The sequence below is a fragment of the Lepidochelys olivacea genome, assembly GCF_965140295.1.
Source record: "Lepidochelys olivacea isolate rLepOli2 genome assembly, chromosome: 14".
Taxonomy (NCBI): domain Eukaryota; kingdom Metazoa; phylum Chordata; order Testudines; family Cheloniidae; genus Lepidochelys; species Lepidochelys olivacea.
This window is the reverse complement of record NC_140424.1, coordinates 40,561,806-40,586,538: the sequence shown is the minus strand read 5'-3', so window position 1 is coordinate 40,586,538 and position 24,733 is coordinate 40,561,806. Positions and strand designations below refer to the sequence as shown.

The 24,733-nt window shown below is 51.0% G+C and overlaps 1 protein-coding gene across 1 annotated transcript; it reads left to right on the top strand.

Moving 5' to 3' along the window:
* The first annotated feature begins 212 nt into the window (after nt 1-212).
* Nucleotides 213-18,765, top strand: LOC311530868 (tripartite motif-containing protein 10-like). Its single transcript, XM_084647850.1, has 9 exons — nt 213-237; nt 4,386-4,745; nt 8,757-9,215; nt 11,886-11,981; nt 12,613-12,843; nt 12,964-12,986; nt 13,725-13,840; nt 15,376-15,420; nt 17,003-18,765. Exons 3-9 carry the CDS (start codon nt 8,799-8,801, stop codon nt 17,515-17,517), a joined length of 1,443 nt encoding a protein of 480 aa, XP_084503976.1. The 5' UTR covers nt 213-237; nt 4,386-4,745; nt 8,757-8,798; the 3' UTR covers nt 17,518-18,765.
* The last annotated feature ends 5,968 nt before the right edge of the window (nt 18,766-24,733 follow it).

The window sequence follows — 24,733 nt, the reverse complement described above, 5'->3', positions numbered from 1 at the left end:
CCCCCTAGACAATGCAAGCGGGCATCAGAGGCACCTTACAGTGCAATTCACAAAAGCCAACTCACTAGGCGGGGAGCTGTCTAAGCAGAAAAGGTGAGATGCTGACAAGGGGGGAGGGGTGTCCTAAGCCCTGCCCCCTCTCACCGACAAATGGCTAAATCGGGGCTGCAGGGGTGCGTTGGTCTCTGCTCAGCCGCCCACAGACGGGAACCCAGCGCCTGACGGTCAGCGGCTCAGGTACCTGAGTCGTTTCTTGCTGGAATGAGTTAGGCACCTGCCTGGCTCCACACAAAATGTGAGTGAGGGGGTGGGGAGAAGGTGGAGGTGGGTTTTGTGATGTCACCTGCCTGATAACTTTCACCCCCACGGTGAGAGCCCTCAGCTGGCACGTGGGAGACCCAGGTTCAACTCCACTGTCTGGAGTAGCTCACAAATGTGAGTACCAACCTCAGGGCAAACAGTTACAAACCAGGGTACAAACCCCACGCTAGGTATCAAATGTGAACCTCTCAAGCACCAGAACAGCCTGAACATGGAGTCACAGACAGGCCCCTTGGGTTCTCTGGTCTATCTTGCTGCTTTCCTGCCTCCTCCCCGATGCATCTCCCTGCTCCCCCTGCTGGAGCTGCCACATTCCCAGCAGCAGAGTCGGGGGAGCTCCTGGCCACAGGTGTCTCTGGTTAAAGTCACCAGCTGCTCTATCCTGGCTTCAGAGAACGGTGGAAGACATGGAACAGGAGACAACCTCTCCCCAGCCCTTGAAGAACCATTAATAGAAACCTTCCCACCCCAGGGCAAAGGGAGCAGGAGGTGGCAGCCCTGGAGGGAGAGACTCTTATCCAGGAACAGGGAGAAGCACCCAGGAAAGAGCCCCCCTCAGCCCAAGGCAAAGGGATGTGGCAGCCCTGATGGGGAGACCTCTCCATTCAGGTCTCCAGACCCCACCTGGTCAGAGTTAAGGGGGTTTGGATGCTGGGCAGTGAGAGGGTTTCTGTTTACTGGTGCGTGAGTCTGTATCCCAGACCTGGTGAGGTGCGATCGGACTGCAGTGAGGGGAACCCAAGCATCTGAGCCCCAGGATCCCCAGATAATTCAAGCCTTTGGGACTGGAACAGAGCCCATCCACTGCTCCAGTCTTGGGGTCCCTAGGCACATTCTTTGGGGACTCTCCCCCTATCTGAGGTGTGAAACCCGCTGCCTAACCCCCTGCCTAACCCCCTGGTGTAGAGCTGAGCCTCAGTAATATGTCAGCAGCCCCCCATCAGCTCCCTCCCTCCAGCCCCCAGTGCCTCCCACCTGCCACGGGCCCCACCAATCAGTGCCTCCCCCTCCTCCCCATGCCTCCTCCCTGCCACAATCGGCTGTTTCACATGCACTGGAGGCTTGACAGGGGGGGAAGGGGCAGTGGCCTTGGGGAAAGGGGTGGAGTGGGAGCAGGGCCTGGGTCAGAGCATGGGCTTGAGCAGTGAGCCCCCCCCCCCCCCCCCCGGCACATTGGAAAGTTGGCGTCTGTAGCTCCAGCCCTGGAGTCAGGGCCTATGCGCCACCCCTGGTACAGGGAGTCTAGGCCCCTCACTCAGCTTTGTGCATTGCAGGGCTGTTCCTGTGACCCTCTAGTGCCCAGTGTCTCTTGATAAATGTTGTCTCTGATGTCAGGGCCAGCCTTAGGGGTGGGTGGATGGGCGACCAGCCAGGGGTGCCGTTCTATGGGGGGAAACCTCTGGTGCAGGGTGCCCCTCCTCCCGCTGCTCCTCTGCTCCCGTCTGCAGCCACCACTGCTCCTGCACCCCCCCCACGCCCGCCTTGGAGCCGCCCCTGGCCACCCTGTTCCTGGGAACCTCCTGTCTGCTGTGCAGAGTGGGGTGCGGGCAGGGGTGGACTAATAATGGGGTGTCCCCCTCCCCCGCCCATGTACCCTGTCTCTGCTGAGCTGAGGTGTGGGGACAGGAGTCTCTGCTGCTGCTTGTGGGTGAGGAGTGGGAGCTGCTGCTGTCTGAACAAGCCTTCACACTAGTGAGTGCTGAGCTTAAAGTGACAGCACGCTGTCTCTCTCTCACACCCACACACTGTCTCTCACTCCCCAGATACACACACTCTCCCCCAACACACACTTGTATTATTGTTGTTGTTACTTCCTGTTGAAATGAGCAAGGCACCTATGTTCTCTGTAATTTTATTCTTTCAAAGTTGGTTAGCGATTGCAGGGCTGTTAGTGCAGGGTTTTTGGTTTTTTTTTGACTGGTCTGCGCATTTCATAATTTTATTTCTCTCTTATGCTTCAATTTAATTCTTTGAGGAGTGAGTTCTAAAATGCCTAACCTGTCCTGGCTGGAGTAATTCTCATTATTACTTTTATTAGCATGTTGTGCTTTGTCATTCATTACTTAAAGTGGTACAATCCACTAATAGTATCCTCCTCGAATGTAAATTTTAGCTTGTTCTCACCTTAGCAGTGCCAGGTTGTTGTGTTTTTAAATTAGCGAAACACATAACTTTAGACCCTGTGCAGATGCAGGTTGCTTATTTACAACGGGTATTTTTATCTATAAAATAACTTAAAATTCACACAAAAATAAAAGTTCCAAGTCTGATACTAATAGCAATGATGGAGTCAAAAGTTAGTGAGTCGCGTACGTGACTGTGATCAGTAAACAAAAATGCCAAAATAATTAGAAAAATAAATTCCCATTCCTAATAAAAGAGAGAAAAACCTTAATCATGTATGTTAAAATTAAGTAAATACATTTTTAGTGGTGTGAAAAACAGTTAACTAAAACGGAGTAGATAATGGCAGTAACACAGAATGTGTCTGTTAGAGAAATTAAGCAGATTTTATTTTTGTCTACTAAAGGTAGCGTACAAAGTATCAAACGTGTTTCTGATACTTTTGTAAAGCTCCGGAATTGATACCTCAAGGCTTGGGATTGGGAATATTTTTCTCTATTATCTCCTGATTTTTCTAAATTGATATATATTCAAAATGTGGCTTTAATTGCAGTTTGTAGATATATTGTCTTTCTTTATATAGGAATTAGATACAGGGCTCCTGTCAGCTAACTCCTAAGTTGTCTGCAAAAAACCTAGAATTTTCAGGTGTCTAAGTAGCCCCTGGAATCGGAGGTGAAAGTGGGCTGGTGCGGGCCAGTACGGTGAACTGATAAGAACCGGCTGCCGGTACTGGCCTGTACATGGCCAACATTTAAGCACTTCCGGGGCAGCACTTTTAACATCGCTGCCCCTTTTGCTTGCCCGTACCGGCAGGGCGACTGTTGGGGGGAAGCAAAAGGGGCAGCTGCCCTGGAATTTAAAAGTCCTTAGTGCTCCCAGCCGCTGCGGCAGTGGTGGCCATGAAGAGCTGGCTGCGGGAGTCTGGTCCCCAACCCATCCCTTCCACCCCACGCCCTGCCCTTTCAGGGGCCAGAGCCACCCCCCACCTTGCCCAGGAGGGACCTGGCGTACCGGTAAGGCCCTCTACTTACTTTCACCCCTGCCTGGAATCACAGTTAAAGTTTTCCCCGCCCCCAAAAATCTGAAATGGTGCCCTTGGTGAGCCAGGAGTGGCCAGAGGGTTGGTGGGAGGGCCATGGGCTCTGGCAAGATGCAGCCCCCATGTGACAGCAGGAAGCCCTCAAATTAATCTCCTATCCCCTCATCCTGGAGTCACAGCTCTCCCATTTGGTCTTGCTACACCTCACACCAAGAATACAGCTGGGGTGCATCCAGATTATTTCCCGGTGACTAGTGACAGCCCCGTGGGGGCAGCGTTAAGGGTGCACCGGCCTGTACCTTAACTCTGTATTTCTTGGTTTTCAGAAGTCTGAGTTTTGATGAACTCAGACCAGGTAAGGGAGAAAAAATCTTTTAGGGGACCAACTCCTGTTGTTGAGAGAGACGAGCTTTGGAGCGACACCAAGCTCTTCTTTAGGTCTGTGTTGCTGGAAAGCTTGTCTCTTTCCCCAACAGAAGTTGATCCAGTAAAAGATCAAACATCCTTCACCTTGTCTCTCTCATAGACCGGGGGCCAGCAGGCGGCCACAACAGAGCAAATCACTTCTGATGACCTTGCTGTTTTGGAAGGTCACGATCTTCAGTGGGAAACTGTCACTTTATGTTAACAAAAGGGGCTTTGTTGTTGGTTGGGGTGGGTGGGTGTTTTTTTGCCATTTAGTTTATGATATTCAGCAAAAGCTTTTCTCTTTTTGAAATCATGACTGGACTAAGAGTCCGTTGTTCAGGTGACCCAGTTACCTGAATCCAGGCCTGATTTCAGAGAGAATCTGTTTCCTGCTTTTGCTGAGTCTAGTCAACTAAATAGAAAAAAAAACCCCCAAAACAACCCCCCCTCTCCCGCAACAACAAAGCCCCTGTATGTTAAATTTTTACAGAAAGTTCCGGTTTCCCCCCATTGGCGGCCCCGCGGGACTGGGGCTGTGTCTTTCAGAGAAGACTCTCCCCTGCCCCCGGGACAGGGGTTGGACTGAGGCAATTTTCAGTGTTACTTTCACTGTCCCCGGGCGAAGGCTGCGAGCTGAGCGCACGTTTATGGATCGGAACAAACCCTGTTTCTGTTCACAACCTTCCCCGGAGAATCCCCGAGACAAAACTGCAGCTCCTCGATCGCCAGAATGAGCTGAGCCGCCTCCGTGACTGACGGGAACAGTCACCGAGCATGGGACTGTCCCAGCCAGAGGAGCCAAGTCTGGCCACACCCGGGAGATGTTAAACTTCTCAGAAGACCCAACCAGGTGGGTTAATTTTGCTCCAGAAGGACTGTTTCTAACGTCTAATGCACGATCCTTATTGCTTGGACAGATTATTCAAAACACAAGGAGTAAATAATCCTGTGAGAATTTGTTTCTCTCTTTATGGGAGGGAGGAGGGATAGCTCAGTGGTTCAAGCATTGGCCTGCTAAACCCAGGGTTGTAAATTCAATCCTTGAGGGGGCCTTTAGGGAGCTGAGGCAAAAACTGGGGATTGGTCCTGCTTTGAGCAGGGGGTTGGACTAGATGCCCTCCTGAGGTCCCTTCCAACCCTGATAGTCTATGATCATTTGTTTCTCTCTTTATGGAAACTTTACAATACCTCTACATTCAAAGTGATTTACCGTCAAATACACTGCGGGTTGTTTTCATAGCAATGTAACATGAGATTTTCACAGCTTGATGAATTAGTACCTAAAAGGTTGTTACAAGGAGGAGGAAGGTAAATTGTTCTCATTAACCTCTGAGGATAGGACAAGAAGGAATGGGCTTAAATTGCAGTAAGGGGGGGTTAAGTTTGAACATCAGAAAAACCTTCCTAACTGTCAGGGTGGTTAAGCACTGGAATCAATTGCCTAGGGAGGTTGTGGAATCTCCTTCCCTGGAGATTTTTAAGAGCAGGTTAGATAAATACCTGCCAGGGATGGTCTAGATCAGAGGTTCTCAACCTTTTTCTTTCTGAGCCACCCCCACGACATGCTGTAAAAACTCCATGGCTCACTTGTGCCACAATAACTGGTTTTCTGCGTATAAAAGCTAGAGTCAGAGTTAGCGGGTAGCAAGTAGGGCAAATGCCTGGGGCCCCATGCCACAGGGACCCTCATGAAGCCACATTGTCCCATGCAGTGGGGCTTCAGCTTTCTGCCCTGAATCTTTGCATACCTTACAGGTTAAGTCATATTGGGCTAGATCCTCAACTGGTGTGAATCAATGTAGCTGCTGCACTGAAGTCAATGGAAATATGCTGATTTACTCCTGCTGAGGTTTTGACCCATTGTGTCCTTAAGATTCAAAAATGTGTGTTTCTGGTGAACTTACTTATTATTCAGCTATCTGGTTCATTTATTTTTTATATTTGACAGTGTCATAGTACAGAATTGTCGTTGAAGTAAGCAGGGGGTTACATGCACAATTCTCATTAACAGTAGTATTTTTCTTGGGATTTTGCAATGTCATTGCCTTCTAATGATTCGTAACTTTCATGCTTATGCAGGCACAAACCAGAAGGAATAGGACTGAAGGAGGGCAAAGGGAAATTACCAGACTAAAAATACGGGTCTTACCACAAAATTTTGCGTAGCCCAAGCAACGCCTACCCCGGTGTTGGTATTTAACAACACTTCGTGCAAAACTGAAGGAAAGCATCATCTTATCTACTCTATCAACAGTTCCTAGCTTTGCAGTAAGGTTAAAGTCCTCCTAGATAAACTGATGCCAAACTAAAAGCCATATCTTAAAGAAACAGTTCACCTTTTTATTTAGGGACTTATTCAAAGTCCATTGAAATCAACAGGTGTCTTTCTGTTGACTTCAATGGGCTTTGGAACAAATTCTGAATGCTCTTCTGTAAGAAAAAAAATCAAAGAAAAAGACACTTATGGGCAAAATTCTTCACCTTCTGAAATTCTGGTTCTCTGCTTCCCTTCATACATAGATTTCCCAGTGTCACCTGTGGTAATTCAGTGCACACAGGGAGAGCAGGATTCCACATAAAAGAACTATCATTCCTATGGGAAAGGAGATTTTTATAGACTAATTGTTCTTTTCTTTTTGGCTCAGTTGCCCACATATGTCATTTCAAGTACACAATTACTTGGGCCATTGTCTACCTGCACAAATAATGTCAAATTCCTCGTTAGCACTTCTGCAAATGATCCAACATTGCTAGAAATGCTGATCTTCCATTGTTAAATGATTTTACAACATTTGTAGATGTGCTGCTCTACTTAAGTTCTGGCATATTTGATATAACATAATGACATTATAACATGTGAGGGTCAGGACAGCGTGAGAATGAACTCTGAGGTACATTTGAGATCACAGTGAGGGGGGAACTCAAAAGTTTATAAGGTTAAGTGTAGTTTGGAACCAAAAATGTGGAGGCTTGTAGAAACCAATTCAATGTATTGGTTCTGCAAAAATGGGCTGTAAGTACTGCGCTGTCTCTGTATCAGTGTTTTGACACTTTTAGGAATTAGAAAAAAGTAGAACGTCACACTGGATCCCTTAAAACTCTAGGCTCCAAGTCCCTCCGCTGACAGAAATCAGTGTAACTGTTAGAGTTGGTTGCAACATTTTCAACTGAACATCTTTTCACTGAAAAATTTCCTTTTGCGAAAGCCAAAACATTTATCAGGAACATAAATTATGATGAAGTTTTCAGTGGTAACATTTCTGAGGTTCAAGGTGGACTCTCCAATCGCTTACAGAGAGAGAAAAACAACAACCCATTTTAACATAATTCAGTTTCACAAAAGGGTTCTGTTTTCATTCCAATGTGGACCAAAACCAAATTCTGAAACCTTCCAAGTTGTTGCAAAATTGAATTGTTTTTCTCCATCCATCTCTAGTAGCTACATTAACTTTCATGGTGCTATGCTGAGTGAAGCCAGCTGGTGACCTGGGCCCACCTGTTATGCAGGAAAGCAATGTCTATTTTAGAAGGATTCAGGGATTTAATGATATTCAGTGCAATTCACTTTAGTGTACAGGTGGAATTTTAAGGCTCAGAGATTGTATAGTAAAGTTTAGAACCATACTGTAAGCAATCTTTAATAAAAAGAATGAGGCGAGAGAGGCCCCTGGGGTTCGTCTACACAGTCCATGGCGCTGAGCCTCCCAGCCTGGGACGACAAACTGGAGCTTGCATTAGTGCTCTAAAACAGCTGTGTAGGCAGCACTTTGAAGTTGGGGGGACGTGAAGCAGAGGGGTCCCACATCTCAGGGGAGTGCCCGAAGTCCTGGGATAAAAGTTATGCGGGAGCTCCTCCTCTCTCCCTCTCTTCTTAGCTCCCCACTGCCCCCAGGTGTTTTGTGTGAACTTACCTGCAAGGCCTGATCCTTTAGGCATACTCAGAGGATGCTACCAGACTGGGCCCCACCCACTGGCGGAGGGTAGGGGAGGCTGGGGGAGGCTGAGTTTCCCCAAATGGCCAGGCATGGCGCCACCCACACTCCACCTCTCAGGGCCCCACTTCAGCAGAGCCGCTGAGCAGATGGAGGACATGGGGCTCCCCACAGCAGCCCAGGCTCCCTGTTAGCAGAGCCCGGCTCTGGCTTTCAGCCTGGCCAGGGGACGGGACCTCAGGGGGAAGAGGAGGAACAGTGGGCAGGGCATGATCAGCTCCTCCACTCTGAATCGCAGCCCCTGCCTCTGTTGCTTTCTGCCTTCCCAAGGCTACTATGCCCATATTAAAAAGTGCAGAGACCATGGCCCCCCTGGACCCTCCTGGATCTGACACCACTGCTCTGAGTGAGTTTAGGCACCTATAGGATTCATTAGGAATTTTCTGCATTGAAGTGCTTTTGAAACTGAGACTTAAGCATCTTAAACAGGGACTTTGGTACCAACTGATTGTGTGTATCCAGGGTAACATTGTTATCCCGCGGGGAAGTTCACGTTGCCCTGTATTTTTTGTGGCCACAGAGCTATGGAAGAGAGGGTAGCAGGGGTGATTTCTGGTCCTGTGTTTAGAGAAGGTTTGATGACATGCCTGTGAGAGAGGCAATGTAACATACTGTGAGACAGATTGTCCTCTGCCGTGTGAAAAACCTCATTGTCATGAGCAAATCTTTGGGCATGGTTAACCCAGGGAAATTATTTTTCATCACTATTTTTGAACAAAATTATTTTTGTTTCATTTTTACCATTCTATTTTTTTAATGAATCAACTCAAAAGAATGTTTTTCATGAAACAAATGGAATGGAATAAAAACTAACATTTCATTTATTTATTTGTATATTTCCACTATCAACAAAACAATTTATGATCCAGAGCGGAAGCAGAGAGAACAGAAGCCTAGAGATCCCAGCAGCCATGGCCTCAGGGGCTCCTGTAAGGGAAATCCAAGAGGAAACCAAATGTCCCATCTGCCTGGAATATCTGAGGGACCCAGTCACCGTACAGTGTGGGCACAACTTCTGCCAGGCCTGCATCACTCAGTACTGCGAGACATGGGCAGAGCTGGACTCTGACCCCTTGTGCTGCCCCAGTTGCAGAGCCCGAATCCCGAAAGGGACTCTCCGAAAAAACTGTCAGCTAGCAAATATAGCGGAAAAAATCAAAGAACTGGATTTCAAGCCAGGAAAAAAGAATCTGTGGGAGAGACACGGCAAAGCCCTGGATCTGTTCTGTGATGAGCACGGGGAAGCCGTGTGTGTGGTTTGTGAGAGATCCTCAGAGCACAGAACTCACCCGGTGCTTCTCCTGGAGGAGGCTGCCCAGAAATACAAGGTAGGAAACACTGGGGATCTGGGAAATTCTTTCTTTTTCAGACTCAGTCTCTCAGAGCCACAGAATCTCCTAATTTCCCAGATTTTCTCCCTGATCTCTGGAACCACCTAAATCTCCCCACCCCTCTCAGTCTCCTTCCTCTGGGCAGGTGCAGGGAGCCTTGGCCACTGATGGCAGGCACAAAGCCTGTCATTAGGGAGACATGGGGCCTGGCTACACTTGCAAGTTAGAGCACATTAAAGCAGCCACAGGCAGCCTAACTCACGACCCATCCACACTGGCAAGGAACGTCGAGTGCCTGGACTCTGCAGGTGGAGCGCTCCTGGTAATCCACCTCTGCGAGAAGCGTAACGCTTGCTGCGCCCCGGCTGAAACGCCCAGCGTCTGTGTGAACGAGGTGTTGCATCACTGTGCTGCGATCGGCCTCCGGAAAGGTCCCGTAATCCCTTTAAGTCAAGTGGCCCCTCTTGTCACTGTTTTGAACTCACTGGGCTGTAGAAATGCGGATATCCCCTTTCAAAGCTCCGTGTCTGACAACCGGCTGCTTCTCCGCTCCAAGACAAAGCAGCCAGTCGTGTGGAAAGCTGCTCGCTGTGCCTGTGTGAGAGAGAGAGGCAGGGCGGGGGTGGAGGTGCTTGCCAAATGAAACAGCTCTTCCGCGGCAGCAGCAAGCGCTGGAAGAGAACCGGGAGAAGTGGGGACGTGGCACACTCAGGGGAGGAGGCAGAGGTGAGCTGGAGCAGGGGGGCGGCGCGGGGAGCTGCCGGTGGGTGCAGAGCACCCACGGAGTCGGCGCCGATGGCTGTGGCTCCGGCCACCGCTGTTCCTGTGGTAGCAGCGGCAGCTGCCAGGAGCCCCGGGCCCTTTTAAATCCCTGGGCCCCGGGACAGCTGCCCCTTTTGCCTCCCCTGTTGGCGGCCCTGCCTGACACAGGTGTAACTGCATCATTCAGCTGTGTGTAGCCTTCATTGCATGAAAGCGGATTTACACATAAATGGTACTCCAGCCTGGCAAGAAAAGCAACAGAGGAAGATTTTCAATTTGTCTGATGTGGGAAAGTTTTCTCTGAGCAGCTAAATCCTTTCCAACCCCAGCTCCCACCAGTGACTATGGGACCTTTCTACAGACCAGAAGTTGATAAATGATCAGTGAGGTTTGATTCTAGATGGTGCTTGATTCACAAGAGAACAGGACAGGACAACCTGTGAGAGTGTTGCTTTCAGACTTCAGAAGGGGGAGTTACAAGCTGTAACTGTTATTACTGATTGTATCACGGTGTTTAATATTGTTATTTGCATCCCAGAAGACCCTACAGACCCCAGATGAGATCTGACCTTGATTGTGGGGGGCCCTGCACAAAACCATTTACAGTCTAACTGGACAAGACAAAGTGTGGGAAGGGAAACTCAGGCACAGTGAGGGGAAGTGACTTGTCCAAGGTCACTCAATAGGTCAGTGGCAGAGCTGTGTATAACCCTCGCTTTTCCAAGTAGAAGTGCAGTGTCCTATCCACTCGGCTACGCCCCCGCCCCCCACCCCCAGCAGCACTGAGTAGTGATGACGTGCGGCCATGAGGAGGAAAAGACTCCTTGGTAGAGGTCCCAGGTCCAGCAGGGAGACGAGGTTTCCCACTGGGATTCTAAACTCCTATATTGCTCCATTAGGGGTTAAACTTGGAAGATGCCGGCCTGGACTAGAGGAGATCATGGGGCTAAACTCCAAGCACCTTGAATCTGCACACAGAAGGGCTCCAGACAGCTCAGGTCCATGTCAAATACCCCTGGGTTTACACTGGATTGTAACAAAACTAACCCTAGGCTGGAGCTGACCGGTGCCAGTCTGACCTGTTCTGTTGTGTACGTGGGCAAGGACCAGCCAAGGTGGTTCTGTGAATCCCACCAGGCAGCCTTTTGAAATCTCCCAGAATCCACTGCTTCCGGGATCTTTATGAGGGAATGGGACAGTGGGGGACCTGCCCAGGGGGCATTGCCACGGAAAGGGTTTAGGGCAGCACTGGGGCAAACCCCAACCGTTCTTCAGACAAATCAGCCTGTTTAATTAGGGTGGCCATTGAGGCTTTCCCCGAACATAGCACATTCCCATGCCTGCCTGCATGGGCCCACCCCCAACTGTATCACTCAGCCTGGTTGGGCCCACCACCGCCTTTGTCAGCACACCCCCACCTGCATCCTTCTGCATCAAAGTACCACCCCCCACTCCTGCCCCCACCCTCACAGGTGTCCTCCTGCATCCTCAGTTTCCTCCTGTCTCTTTTTCACCGGATAAAGCCACCTCCAGGGACCTGGTGGCTTCTGGGATTTGTATCATTTTGTTATTAAACCTTCTCAAACCCAGATTTATTGAGTCATCCCCATGTGACTCCAGTGTCCTGTTACGCGCTGTTCCACTAATCAATTCATAAATACCAATAAAGCTTGGTTATAATTGAGATCTCTCTCTAATTATTATAATACCTGAACCTGAATGGGTAACAAGTCAGAATATGACACGCTCCCAGTCTGCATTAATAAGGTTTCATCTCCTTGGTAGTCCTGATGTCGCAAAGCGATTCACCAACAATCATCTTGGGTTTTGGGTGGAAAAACACCCAGCTCTACTCCCCTCTCAGCCATCTAAATGAAACCTCTCAAATCCTTTATGGTTCTTCAGGAAGAAATCCAGGCCCATTTGAAGACTCTGAGGGAAGAGAGAGAAAAGCTTCTGGGATTTAAAATGACTAGAGAGCGGAAAAGGTGGGAGTATCAGGTAAGGTGCCTGTTGTTATTAATTGACAGGGACTGGCCATGGGAGGTCCATTTGGAGGCAGATTCCTGTGTGGCCTTGGGGAACGTGGACTTGTGTGTGTTTCTCCATGTTCATGGATTGTTGGGTTAGATTCATGTGTAGAGAAGCCCTAAGCTTCCATTGCAGTTGATGAGTTAATGTCTAGCCCTTGTGGCTTTCCCAGAAATCCTCCCCAAGTGAACTGAATGTCCCCGTGAGGTGCTGTCCACTGTGTCTGGTCATTTTGTGCATTATTAACGTGTTTGTTCTTTTTTCTTCCGTGGCATCTGTGTCAGTGTAGTGCTGAGTCCTGCCTCCTGCTGCTCTGGGTTTGAATTCACAGAGACCATGAATAGCAGAATACGCTGACCATGACAGACATGGAAACCTCCCTTTCAGAGGGATGCAGGGGCCAAAGGGGAAGGTGTGAGAGTCCTCAGCCTAGTACACACAGGCATAGGTTCAGACTTCGCCTCCAGCCGGTGGGGGCTCGACTCCCCACTCTGCCCCCGGCCCTGCTCCCATTCCACTTCTACTGCACACTCAGCTCTACATGAAAGGACCCCGGGCTCCATCCATGTCCCTGACCAGCCCTTGCCCTGTTTTCGTACAGAAACAAACACAAACTGAGAGGCAGAAGATTGTGTCTGAATTTCACCAACTGCGGCAGTTCCTGGAGGAACAAGAGCGACTCCTGCTGGCCCACCTGGGAAAGCGGGACGAGGAGATTGTGAGGATCCAGAATGAAAATGTCAGTAAACTCTCCGAGGAGATTTCCCGTCTCAGCGAGCTGATTGCTGAGCTGGAGGGGAAGTGTCAGAAGCCAGCGAGTGAATTCCTGCAGGTGAGACTGAGTGGGAAATATTAGCACTGGAGCATAGTGACCAGGGCGGGGCCTCCCTTCCCTGAGATCCCCTGTAGGTGTCCGATGGGGCTGAGATTCTCTTCTCTCTCTCTCCTCTAGGATGTCAGAAGCACCTTGAGCAGGTACGTGGCTCTCTCTTGCTCCCCCTCACAAATCTGGGAAAGAGCTTGGTGATATTAGCACCACATCTCCCCAGGGCTCTACTGAAAAATATGTAGGGAAGATCAAAAGTCGGATACCGATCTCTCTGATCCACTTCATCCTGAGGTTCTCACCCTGGTACAGAAGACTCTGGAATTCTCCATTCAGTGGGAAAGACTGACCTCAAGTGTTTCCTCGAGATGTCACATCCCTGGGGGAGCGGCTGCCTCAGGATTGTGGGGATGGAATATGGGCCTGTCACTGCTGGGGCCCTGGTTACCATTCAGCCCAAGGCAGCAGTGGTCAAGAGTCTTTGCCACCTGAGTCTTTCCCAGCCTGAGGACTGTTTGGAGACCTGTGTGGAATGAGCTGGGGAGGGGGGAGTTGGTGTCTCAGTTTAGTTCCTAGTGGACAGATTTCTACAGCACTTTACATTGGAACCTCCTGTCCCTCAGAGCATGGAGGCCAAGGAGTGAATTGGCCATGGAGACTCAATTCCCCTTTTGTCCCCAGAGCTGATCTCAGCAGACCAGAGCTGAAGAATATTAAGGAGTCCTGAGAAGGGAAGGTTGTACGGCCATGGGCTGTGTTGCAGCTGCTCTGAGGCCGGGAGAAGTCGAGGATTCGAACTCCAGGCCCATTAGAGCAGCGACTCGCTCGCCAGAACTTATCATGAGTCACACAATGAAATATAATCACGGGAAATTGTTTCTCTCCAGGTGTGAGAAGGGGAAGTTCCAGCAGCCAGAGGAGATTCCTCCTGAACTGGAAGAGCGAGTCAGCGATTTCTCCCAGAAAACTATTGTGCTAATGGAGACTCTGAGGAAGTTCAAAGGTACCCAGAAGGGATCTAGGACTGGAAATTGGGAAGAGCCTCTGAGACTGTGGGAAGAGAATGGTGCTGGTCAATTGGTTCACACTTAGATGATGCTTCTATTTAATTGCTGGGTGAGAAGGCCAGACATTTGGGTCCAAGACACTCAGGTTGATTAATTCAAACCTTTGTTTGCACCAGAAACATGCTTTTAAATGACAGTTACAAAGTAAGAAATGACTCATCGACTTTAAGGTCAGAAGGGACCATCATGATCCATCTACTCTGACCTCCTGCACATTGCAGGCCACAGAACCTCCCCACCCACTCCTGCAATTTACCCGTAAACTCTGGCTGAATTACTGAAACCCTCATATAATGATTTAAAGACTTCAAGTTACAGAGAACCACCATTTCTTCTAGTTTAACATCGGTAAATGATACGTGCCCCATATGGCAGAGGAAGGCAAAAATAAACCCCAGAGTCTCTGGCAATTTGATTTGGTGGAAAATTCCTTCCCTATCCCAAATATGGTGGTCAGCTGGACACTGAGCATTTCAGCAAGACCCAAAAGCCAGACACCTGGGAAAGATTTCTCTCTAACTCAGAGTGATCACCCCTGCCTGGAGAGGGGTGCCCTGGTCACAGTGAGGCGATGGGAAACCCTGATCCCCTGAGAAACCCCCCCTCCTCTGCTTCCCACATCCTGTGACATGATGGGGGATCTCCCATGTAAGGGACACAGACAGGGGAGAGACATGGGGTAAGCGGTGTAGAGGTGGGACACACACACACAGAGACACTCATCCTCCCATGAGACATATTATTTAAACAAGAAAAAGAAAAAGTAGTGACACGAATGCACTGAAATATGGATTTAGGAGAAATATTTATTTTAATGCCCCAATCCCACAAAAAAATATTGACTGCGGCAGTGAGGGACATTCAAAAACACTCACCTGGGTTGAATTTATTCCTATTATTATTGTTTATTATTTATTAACGAGCTAGGTTATGGTTTTTTCAGTGTGGAAAATTGTACGTTATTTTACGGGTTGAATGATGACTAAATGACATAACCCCCCGCCAATGTCCGTCACTCACTCCGGTAATTTTGTCAAGTGTCCGTCGCACAACATGATGCTGCCTGACCCTGGCCAAAGGGACCAAAGTGGGTAAAGTTACTTTTTGCCAAAGTCTTTGTATGATCTGGGTCTAGGTTATGACAAAAGGCCATGAGTGAATGAGACAAACCAACTGGAGTTGGAAGGGTGGGAGGGGATGAGGAGGGGAAAAGTAAATCTCTCTGACAGATTGTGTGTCCTGGGATGGTTGTGAGGCTGAAAGGACGTTGGTTCCATTGCTGGGAGATGGCTGAATGAGAGAGGAAACAGAAGGTTTCAGTTAGTTTCTATGAAATGCCTGAGTCTGTCTCTGGGCCTCTCGATCTGTTTCTCTGTCATGATGAAAACACAGTTCTATGCGTTCAGAGTGGGGACGCTGTTATAAATACGAAAGTCTGAAATCTCGTCTCTTTTCTCCTTTCCCCCGCCAGACACTCTGCCGTCTGCACTGGAATTCCTAGGAGCACACAGACAGGGTGAGTTTGCAGCAGGAGATTGTCTTTAAATTAGGAGAAAATTCCAGTGAAAACATCTTCCTGAGATTGTAACGAAAGTTACCAACCAAATCAACACACACAGCCCTAAAAATAACCTGTTCACAGTGAGGAGATCCAGGGGCACTGGAACATGGGGGACCAGGGGGCCAAGCTCACCCTCTTTTTAACATGGGCATAGTTTGGGGGCAGGGGGCCGTGTTGGCCCCCCACACTGCAAGCCTTGGGCAGGCGTGGCACATCGCAGCGTTGGCTGTGCTTCATGGAGGGGCGGCTGATCAACTGCACGCTGTGTAGTGCAGCTTCTTCCTGGTGCTTCTCCCTCTCAGTGGCCCCACCCCTGCTCCTCTTCCCCCCGGACTCTCCACCTGCCCTGGGTGATGCATGCCGGAGAGCTGGAGGGTCAGGGGCTCTCCATAGTGGCCAAAAAAAAGGAGGACTTGTGGCACCTTAGAGACTAACCAATTTATTGGAGCATAAGCTTTCGTTCGTGAGCTACAGCTCACTTCATCGGAATGCATCCGATGAAGTGAGCTATAGCTCATGAATGAAAGCTTATGCTCCAATAAATTGGTTAGTCTCTAAGGTGCCACAAGTCCTCCTTTTATTTTTGCGAATACAGATTAACATGGCTGCTACTCTGAACCCTGTCATAGTGGCCAAGGCTCCCAGCCTGGCCAGGGGCAGGGCCTCGGTGGGAAGATGAAGAGTGGGGCTGGGCCAGGGAGAGGGCAGGGCCACAGGTGGTGTGACCTAGTACCCCCCTCCCCAACTTCTGCCAAGGTGCCGGAACACCTGGGGAGATCCCAAGCTGACATCACACAAATAATCCTGACACCAACCCGAGTGCTGAGTTCATGCCCATGCTAATGAACAGAAACACTCTCCCTGAGCAGCACCCGAACAGAGCTCTCTGCTCTGAGGACTGACACATCCCTCTGCTTTACCCTGGTGCAGGGGGTCTCCCCATTGCTCTTCTCCAACATCCTGCCTTTCCTTTGTGCAGGGCTGGGCTCTCCCATTGGAGCTGCTCCCTGCTTCCTTGATTGGGGAGATGCTCTCCCTCTGATGCTGCCAGCTCCTCCCTTCTCTCTGGGCTGGGGATGGGGCTATCTCACCCAATGCCACCTGCTACTCTCTGGTGTTAATCAGCTCTTCCCCAATGTTGCATCTTCCTCTCTGTTCCCAGCCCTGGGAGTGGAGACTGCATTGGAGGAGGGAGATTTCTTCTGGGCTTCAAAACTGTATCTGCTTCCTCTGCTCCCTCCTCTAAAATCTTTCTTGGTGTGTCTCTCCTGCTGGGCATGGAGCAGAATCAAAAGGGGTAGCTGGGAGCTGACGCTTATGCAAGCAAATGGGAAATTAATGGAGTGGGTCTCCTTACAAAGACTGAGGAAGTGCAGTGACATCTCTACTCAGTCTCAGGTGCCTAGGACAGAGGCAGCTCCCTGCAATCTAGGCCTGTCCCAGCCAGAACAGGGCTGCTGGGGAGTCAGAGAAATGGCCCCGGCCTCCCCCAGGGCTGAGCTCTGCCCCTGATACTCTGATTCTCTCTCCCGCACAGCGAATGTGACTCTGGATCCAGACACGGCTCATCCCGACCTCGTCCTGTCTGAGGATGGGAAAAGTGTGAGATGGGGAGACACGTGGCAGCGACTGCCCGACACCCCTGAGAGATTTGACACTGTGCGCTGTGTGCTGGGCTGTGAGGGATTCACCTCGGGGAGACATTGCTGGGAGGTGGAGGTTGGGGGTGAGGAATACTGGGCTTTGGGGGTGGCCAGAGAGTCTGTGGGGAGGAAGGGAGGGATCAGCCTTAGCCCTGAGGGGGGGATCTGGGCAGTGGAGCGGTGCGGGGGTCGGTTCCGGGCTCTCACCTCCCCTGCGACCCCCCTGCCCCTGAGCCGGGCCCCCAGCAGGATCTGGGTTTGTCTGGACTGTGACCGGGGGCAGGTGACATTTATCGATGCTGGTGACGAGGCCCCGATCTTCACGTTCCCGCCGGGCTCCGTCCCTGGGGAGAGAATCCACCCCTGGCTCTGGGTGTGGCCGGGATCCCAGCTCCACGTGTGTCCCTGAGACCCACAGCAGAGTGGGGAACCAGAAATCAGCCTCTCTGACCTCACGGACCCCAGACTCTATGAGCTTGGAGGACTCCCATCGACCCAGCCCCTGGCGCCTCATCTTGATGGCCCATGGAAGCTCCTCCCCCTCCCTCCCTGCAGCCCCAGTGGTGGGAGGGGGAGGGGGAAGAACCCCTGGGGTTGCAGGAGGGGCAGAGGGGCCCTGAGGGGCAGAGGTGGGGGCTGGGCAGGGACCCAGCATGAATCAATCAGGGTTTCGGGGGCTGGGGAGAAGCAGCAGCAGGGAGCGGTTTGTTAAGATCTGTGGGATTGGATCTCATGGGGTCTCCCAGCCAGAGCTCCTGCCCCAGGGGCCCAAGTCACTTCAGGACAACTGGTCGCACTGTCATGGTCCCACACACACAGTGGGGGGTGGTGGAGGGGATGGGTAGGGGGTGCCGATTGATGGAAAAACCATTGTATAACCTAAAAAAAATCATCATTCAGTCAGTGTCATGATTTTTTTAAACTCCTGAGGTTGGCAGCACTGGGGGAGGCAGGGACAGGGCGGGTTTAACCAGAGGGAATTAGAAGAAGCAAGAAGGAAAATGTGAATGAAAATAAAAGAAGAAGAAAGGGAGAGTCCAGGAAAAAAGGTGGAAAATAGAACTGAGAAGAGTGACAGGAAACTATCCCTGACAGCAGAACCAGCCTAGGGGCAGCAAGAGGGGAAGGGATAAAATTGGGGGTGGAGAGGGGTGGGATGGAGCAGCCATGGGGGCTGATCTGTAACAGGGAGGGGAGGAGACTGGGAGAAACACAGGAAAATAAACAGGGATCAGAAGGGAGGGTTAGAAAAATGAACCGAAAAGGAGAGTAGGGAAGGGAAGGGAAGAGAGATTTATGACCTGTTACTGAAAGTGAGACTGTAAGTCTTTAATTCCCTATATTAATTCCTGGCCACTGGTGCTATTTTAGTGCCATTAACAAAACTAACCAATTTATTTGAGCATGAGCTTTCGTGAGCTGTAGCTCACGAAAGCTCATGCTCAAATAAATTGGTTAGTCTCTAAGGTGCCACAAGTACTCCTTTTCTTTTTGCGAAGACAGACTAACACGGCTGTTACTCTGAAACCTGTCATTAACAAAACTGTTCTCAGTAGCTGGGGATCTGCTTGCCATGCTGTGGTTATTAAGGCTCCTTCTCAGCTCCCTTTACTTACCACCTTTAGTAATTACTGTAAATAAAACATGACAAACAATTCTTCTTCTTTCTTCCACTTTAGTGTCCCAGCTGCAGTTGTCGGGGGCAGAGCTGTGGGACTTGCTGCCTGAGTTGGTTGTGTCCCCCCAGCCCCCACAGGGAATATCGCGCCTCTAGGAGGGGAGTCTGGGTTTTACTGGGATGTGTCACTCTCCAGCCTGTGCTCTGTCTCTGTTCTGTGCACACCCGTGTCAATCAGAAATTGCTCAGCTGGGCTCTGCGGAGAGGAGACTGTTTGCACAGGGAGCAATCCATGACTTGGTGTTGCAATGCTGAACATCACAGGGCTTAATCGGTTGGCAACTAGAAAATCATAGTCTGCAACTCTGCAAAGCTGAGTTAGGGGCCTAAACTCCCTGTATCATGCATGGGCATCACAGGCACCTGACAATAAGATTCACAAAACCCAGCTCACTCGGCAGGGAGCCATCTGGGGAAATGGCTACACTGGAAACTTCAAAGCGCTGTCGTGGGAGTGCTCCTGCAGCAGCACTTTGCAGTGCGAGTGTGGTCGCACGCAAGCCCAGGGAGAGAGCTCTCCCAGTGCGCCTGGTAATCCGCCTCCACGAGGGGATGAGCGCTGGGAGCACGGCTCCCAGTGCTGGGTGCCTGTCTACACTAGCACTTTAACGCGCTCAGACTTGCTGTGCTCAGGGGGGTGAATTTTCACACCCCTGAGACAGCAAGTTGGAGCGCTACAAAGTGTAAGTGGAGACAAGTCCAAAGCTAGCCAGTGGGAGAGGCGACAAGGGAGGGGTGTCCTAAGCCCTGCCCCCTCTCACAGACAGTTGCCTAAAACAGGGCTGCAGGGGGCCTCTATGTCTGCTTAGCCACCCACAGACGGGAACCCACCACTTGACGTCAGGTGGCTCAAGCGCCGAAGGGCTTGGCTACACTTGCAGACGTAGAGCACTTGGAGTTAAACCAGCCCTCGGAGAGCGCAGGAGGGAAAGCGCTGCAGTCTGCCCACACTGACAGCTGACAGCGCACTGGCGAGGCCATGTTTGGGGCACTTGCAGCGGCATTGGGAGCGGTGCATTATGGGCAGCTGTCCCACAGAGCACCTCTTCCCATTCTGGCGCTGTGGCTTGTGGGAAGGGGGCGGGGGGGCATTCTGGGTCCTGTCCCAATGCCCCGTGATGCATCAGTTCGCATCCCAGCAATCCCAGTGCTTCCGTCCACATCTGGCGCCATCTTTCAATGTTTTTTGTACTGCGCACTGTGTCTTCCCTTTCGGTCTGCGGGAATAGAGCCCGAACTGCTGAGGAATATGCTGACGAGTCTCACCAGCACGTCACGTTTGGCAGTTGAGTTACTCCTTAAGATCCAAACGGACAGTGAGGAGTCTTGACTCGAGTAACGCATACGACATGAGATTGCTTGTGGCATTCACGGACATGCTCAGCACTGTGGAACGCCCCTTTTGGGCTCGGGAAAGAAGCACTGAGTTGTGGGAATCACATCGTCATGCCAGTCTGGGATGACGAGCAGTGGCTGCAGAACTTTTGGATGAGAAAAACCACTTTCATGGGACTGTTGCCGGCACGCAGTGCCAGAGGCGAACAACAGCAGGGGTTCGTTACCCGGTGTGCGTCACCCAATAATCACAACGGGGTGGAGAAGCAGAATAGTTTATTTGTAGCTGCAAAAAAGGTACAGGGAGAATAGAATCTCAAATCCTGCACATCAGAGCAGGTTATTACACACACTTTTATATTTCTTAATGCTACTGCACGACACATCAGCCAATCAAAACTTTGCACAAATACTCTGCCTTTTTTATATGGGTTACAACAATGTTTATTTCCTGCAACCTCTAACAAGCATTCCTAGCAACTTAAACAACCAGCACGTTCTGTCTGGCCTTGTAGCTGTCACTCCTGTTATCTTTAACTTGGCGTCAGCAAACCTTATACTATAAGCCATTATCTACAACTGCAACATTGTTTTAAGAGCAAAAGAGCTTACTCAAACCAGCCAGGCCTGAATTCTATTAAGGGGGTTGAGAAGAAGCCCTTAGGCCTTCAGCAGGGAGACTTCCTCGACCCTTATGGCCTCCATCCCCTCAACTTAACTAGTGGCCATGCCCTGGGGTCTCCAACAGGACTGTGTGAGGAGCTCACCCCCACCCTGCGGCGCAAAGACACGAGATTGAGCACTGCCCTGACGGTGGAAAAGCAGGTGGCTATTGCAATCTGGAAGCTGGCAACTCCAGACAGATACCGATTGGTTGCTAACCAGTTTGGAGTGGGAAAGTCAACCGTTGGAATTGTGTTGATGCAAGTTTGCAGGGCCATTGATCGCATCCTGCTCAGAAGAACCGTGACTCTGGGTAACGTGCATGAGATTGTGACTGGCTTTGCAAAAATGGGTTTCCCTAACAGTGGAGGGGCGATAGGTGGGACACATACTCCAATTCTGGCACCAGCCCACCTAGCCTCCAAGTACATTAATCAGAAGGGGTATTTCTCTGTGGTTCTCCCGGCGCTTGTGGATCACCGTGGGCGTTTCATTGACATTAATGCAGGCTGGCCTGGGAAGGTGCATGACACACACATCTTTTGGAACGCTGGCCTATTCAGGAAGCTGCAAGCCGGGACTTTTTTCCCAGACCAGAAGATCACCGTAGGGGAAGTCGAAATGCCCATTGCGATCCTTGGAGACCCCGCTTACCCGTTAATGCCATGGCTCATGAAACCCTACACAGGGAGCCTTGACAGCAACAAGGAGAGCTTCAACAACAGGCTGAGCCGGTGCAGAATGACTGTGGAGTGTGCTTTTGGCCATTTAAAGGGCCGCTGGCACTCTCTGTATGGGAAGCTGGAACTGGCCGATGACAGCATCCCCGTAGTTATATCTGCGTGCTGTACCCTCCATAACATTTGTAAAGGGAAGGGTGAAAGATTTACACAGGCATGGACCTCAGAGCTTCAACACCTGGAGGCTGAATTTGAACAGCCAGAGAGCAGGGCTATTTGAGGGGCCCAGCGCAGGGCTGAAAGGATTAGGGATGCCTTGAGGGAGCAATCTGAGGCTGAAAGCCACCAGTTTGGTGCCCTGTACGGGAGTGAAGTGCAGTGGTTCCTATGTTAGTAGGAATCTGTGTTTGCTACACTGACTTGCAGTGCTTATTGAGTTCCTGGGTTAATGTACCTTTTACTTTATGGAATAGTAAAGAATGTTTCAAAGCCAAAAAATCCATTTATTGAAAAGAAAATTCGTTTATTGAAAATAAACACACCTGCTTGGGAAACAGAAAGGGCAAGGGGGTGGGGTGGGGAACGGTACAATCACAGATTTGCGTATGTCCTGTCTGGAGTGCTGTGCAATGAGTGCTGCACTTCTGGCCGGCTGAAATGCCTGGTGAGGGGGTTGAGTGCAGAGGGTCGGGGTCGTAGTTTTCAGGGCTGGGTGGTGAAGCTACAGGTGTTGGAGGCAGCTGGTGGCAGTAAGAACCCGGATGTTGGGGAAAGTGGGTTGGAGGTGACATGGGGGCACAAGGGAGAGAGTTTTGGGACAAGGGCTGCAGGGGGTGGGCACGGTAGTGCTCCGGCTTCATGGCTACGAGCGCCTGGATAGAGTCTGCTTGGTGCTCCGTTGTGCTTATCAGCCGATCCATGCTTTGCTGCCGGAGCACCGCGCTTTTGTGCCAGCCCTCCTCGTTCTGCTGGCGGATCCTTCTTTCACTCTCCCGCCACTCCTACGCTTTTTGATTCTCATTACTTGAATGCTGCATTACTTCATGCAACATGTCTTCCTTGCTTCTACGTGGCCTCTTTCTGGTTCTTTGGAGGCTTTTGGCCAGTGATAACATGGACGGCTGAGATCTCAAGGTTGCATCGGTAAAGGCAAAATGCAACACTTAACAGAAGCAGCATTGTTCACACCAGACAGAGCAATGATTCCCCTGTACTTAAGGGCAAGCACAGTCTACACAATAGCATGCATGCAGCCGTAATCCTCCTCACCCCAAGAGCCCGCACCGAATAACTTCCTTCCCAAAAGAAAAGCCGCTTACTGGGAACCTCCTCTGGTGTTTGTCCTTCCCCAAGCACCGGCCGCCGTGACTGGCTACCTTCCTCCTGGCTTGAGAACTACTCCTGGCTGCATGCATCTCGGGATTCTGGGGTGTCTCCCTCCTCCTCAGCACCCTCGCTCCCGCTTTCCTCCTCCTCCTCCTGCCTGATTGAACTTGGCTCTGAAGTGTCCACGGTGGTCCTGAGAGTGGAGGTGGGGTCACCCCCAACTATCGCGTCCAGCTCTTTGTACAAACGGCAGGTCGTGGAGGCAGCTGTTTGCCTCATGGGCTTTGCGGTAGGCATTCCACAACACCTTCACTTTAACCCTGCACTGCGGTGCGTCCCGATCATGGCCCATTTCCATCATGGCCTTTGATATCTGCCCGAAGGTTTCGTAATTCCTACGGCTGGAGCGCAGTTGAGACTGGACAGCTTCCTCCCCCCAAACACTGATGAGGTCCAGCACCTCGCCATTGCTCCATACTGGGGCTTGCCTGGCAAGTGGAGGCATGGTCCCCTGGAAAGATTCGCTGAGAGAACTCCACGCCTGGCTGAGCAAACAGGATGGGGATTTTCAAAATTCCCAGAGAATTTAAAGGGCGGGTCTGATGGTTGGTCACCTGGGGCAGAGCGCTCTACGTGCCTTGCCAGTGTGGACGGGTAGTGAGCTAGTGCGTCCGGGGCTCCTTTATTGCACTGTAACTCACAAGTGTAGCCAAGGCCTAAGACAGCAGCAGGGGAAAGGGAGGGAGCCATGGCTGCAGAGAGCCCCGTGGAAAGTCCCGTCATTGTGCTCTGGCTCCTGTGCCGGCTAGCGTGGCTGTTTATGCCTTCTCCCCACCAGTTGCAGGCACAGGGAGTGCTCCTGGGGGGGGCAGGAGGGGGTGGGGTTGGGGCATAGACAGGCTGGAGGAGGAAGGGGAGGAAAGGGACAGAGGGGTGTGGCCAGGGTGAAGCTGCACCTCTTGTACTCTGCACCCTGGAAAAGCCCCTTAGGACCATTAAACCAGGGATGCAGCTCTGGCTGGAGCTTAGGACTTGCCTAGCTGCTGCTAAGGTCTGCATTGGCCCTTGTAACCACTGAATAGGGGGCCCACTGAACCAGCCCACTCCCTGCATCAGTTTACCCATCTATACAATGCCTGTGTGTCTCTTCGCATTATAGTCTATGGAGGACAAGGGCCCCATGGTGCTGAGCTCTGAGCAGACCCGAAAAGCTTACGATTCAGTGTCCCGATCGTGAAAGGTCTCAGCGTCCCAGTGATGCCAATGGGACTGGAGTGGGTAAAGTTACACTCACCATTTACTGCGAAAGGGGCAGAGCAGAAAAAGGCCACCCCAGCTGTCTGACTGAATGTCTCGAAGTAACCAGCTGCACATGGTACATCCGACAGCCAGGGGACAGAAATTACAGGTACTATATGTACCATGCCAGTCTCTTTCCTTTCCGTAACCCTGTACCAAAGCACTGAATCTGCTCTGCTCTGCAACGCTGAGTGAAGACCCAGGTACCTGAGACAGCAGCAGGGGAAAGGTGTTTGAGGGATGCCTGCAAATCTCAAGCCACACGGAGACCAGCAAAAGGGCATCACTTCACTCCGCTGAGCTGCAACGTCTAGTAACCATGTTGTTAACCTGCTGCAACGCTGGACCCGGGTAACTAGCTGCATCCGCAGCAGCATCTCTGCGCAGCACGGCTTCCCCGCCACAGCTGAATTCCCTCTCCGTGTCCCCGATGGCGGCTTCCCAGACTGCCCCAGGCCTCCTCAGTCTGTCCCCACATCCCCTCCTGCAGCCACAATGGGGAAGTGGCCTGAGAGGTCTCTGTTTATCCCACACCACGTACCCTGAAGGCCCCAAGTGCGAGCTCCCTGCACGCCCGCTGCCCTCGGGCATTGGGCCCCAGCCCTCACGTGGGGGGCAGGAGCTTGGTCTCCCTGCAGCCCCTG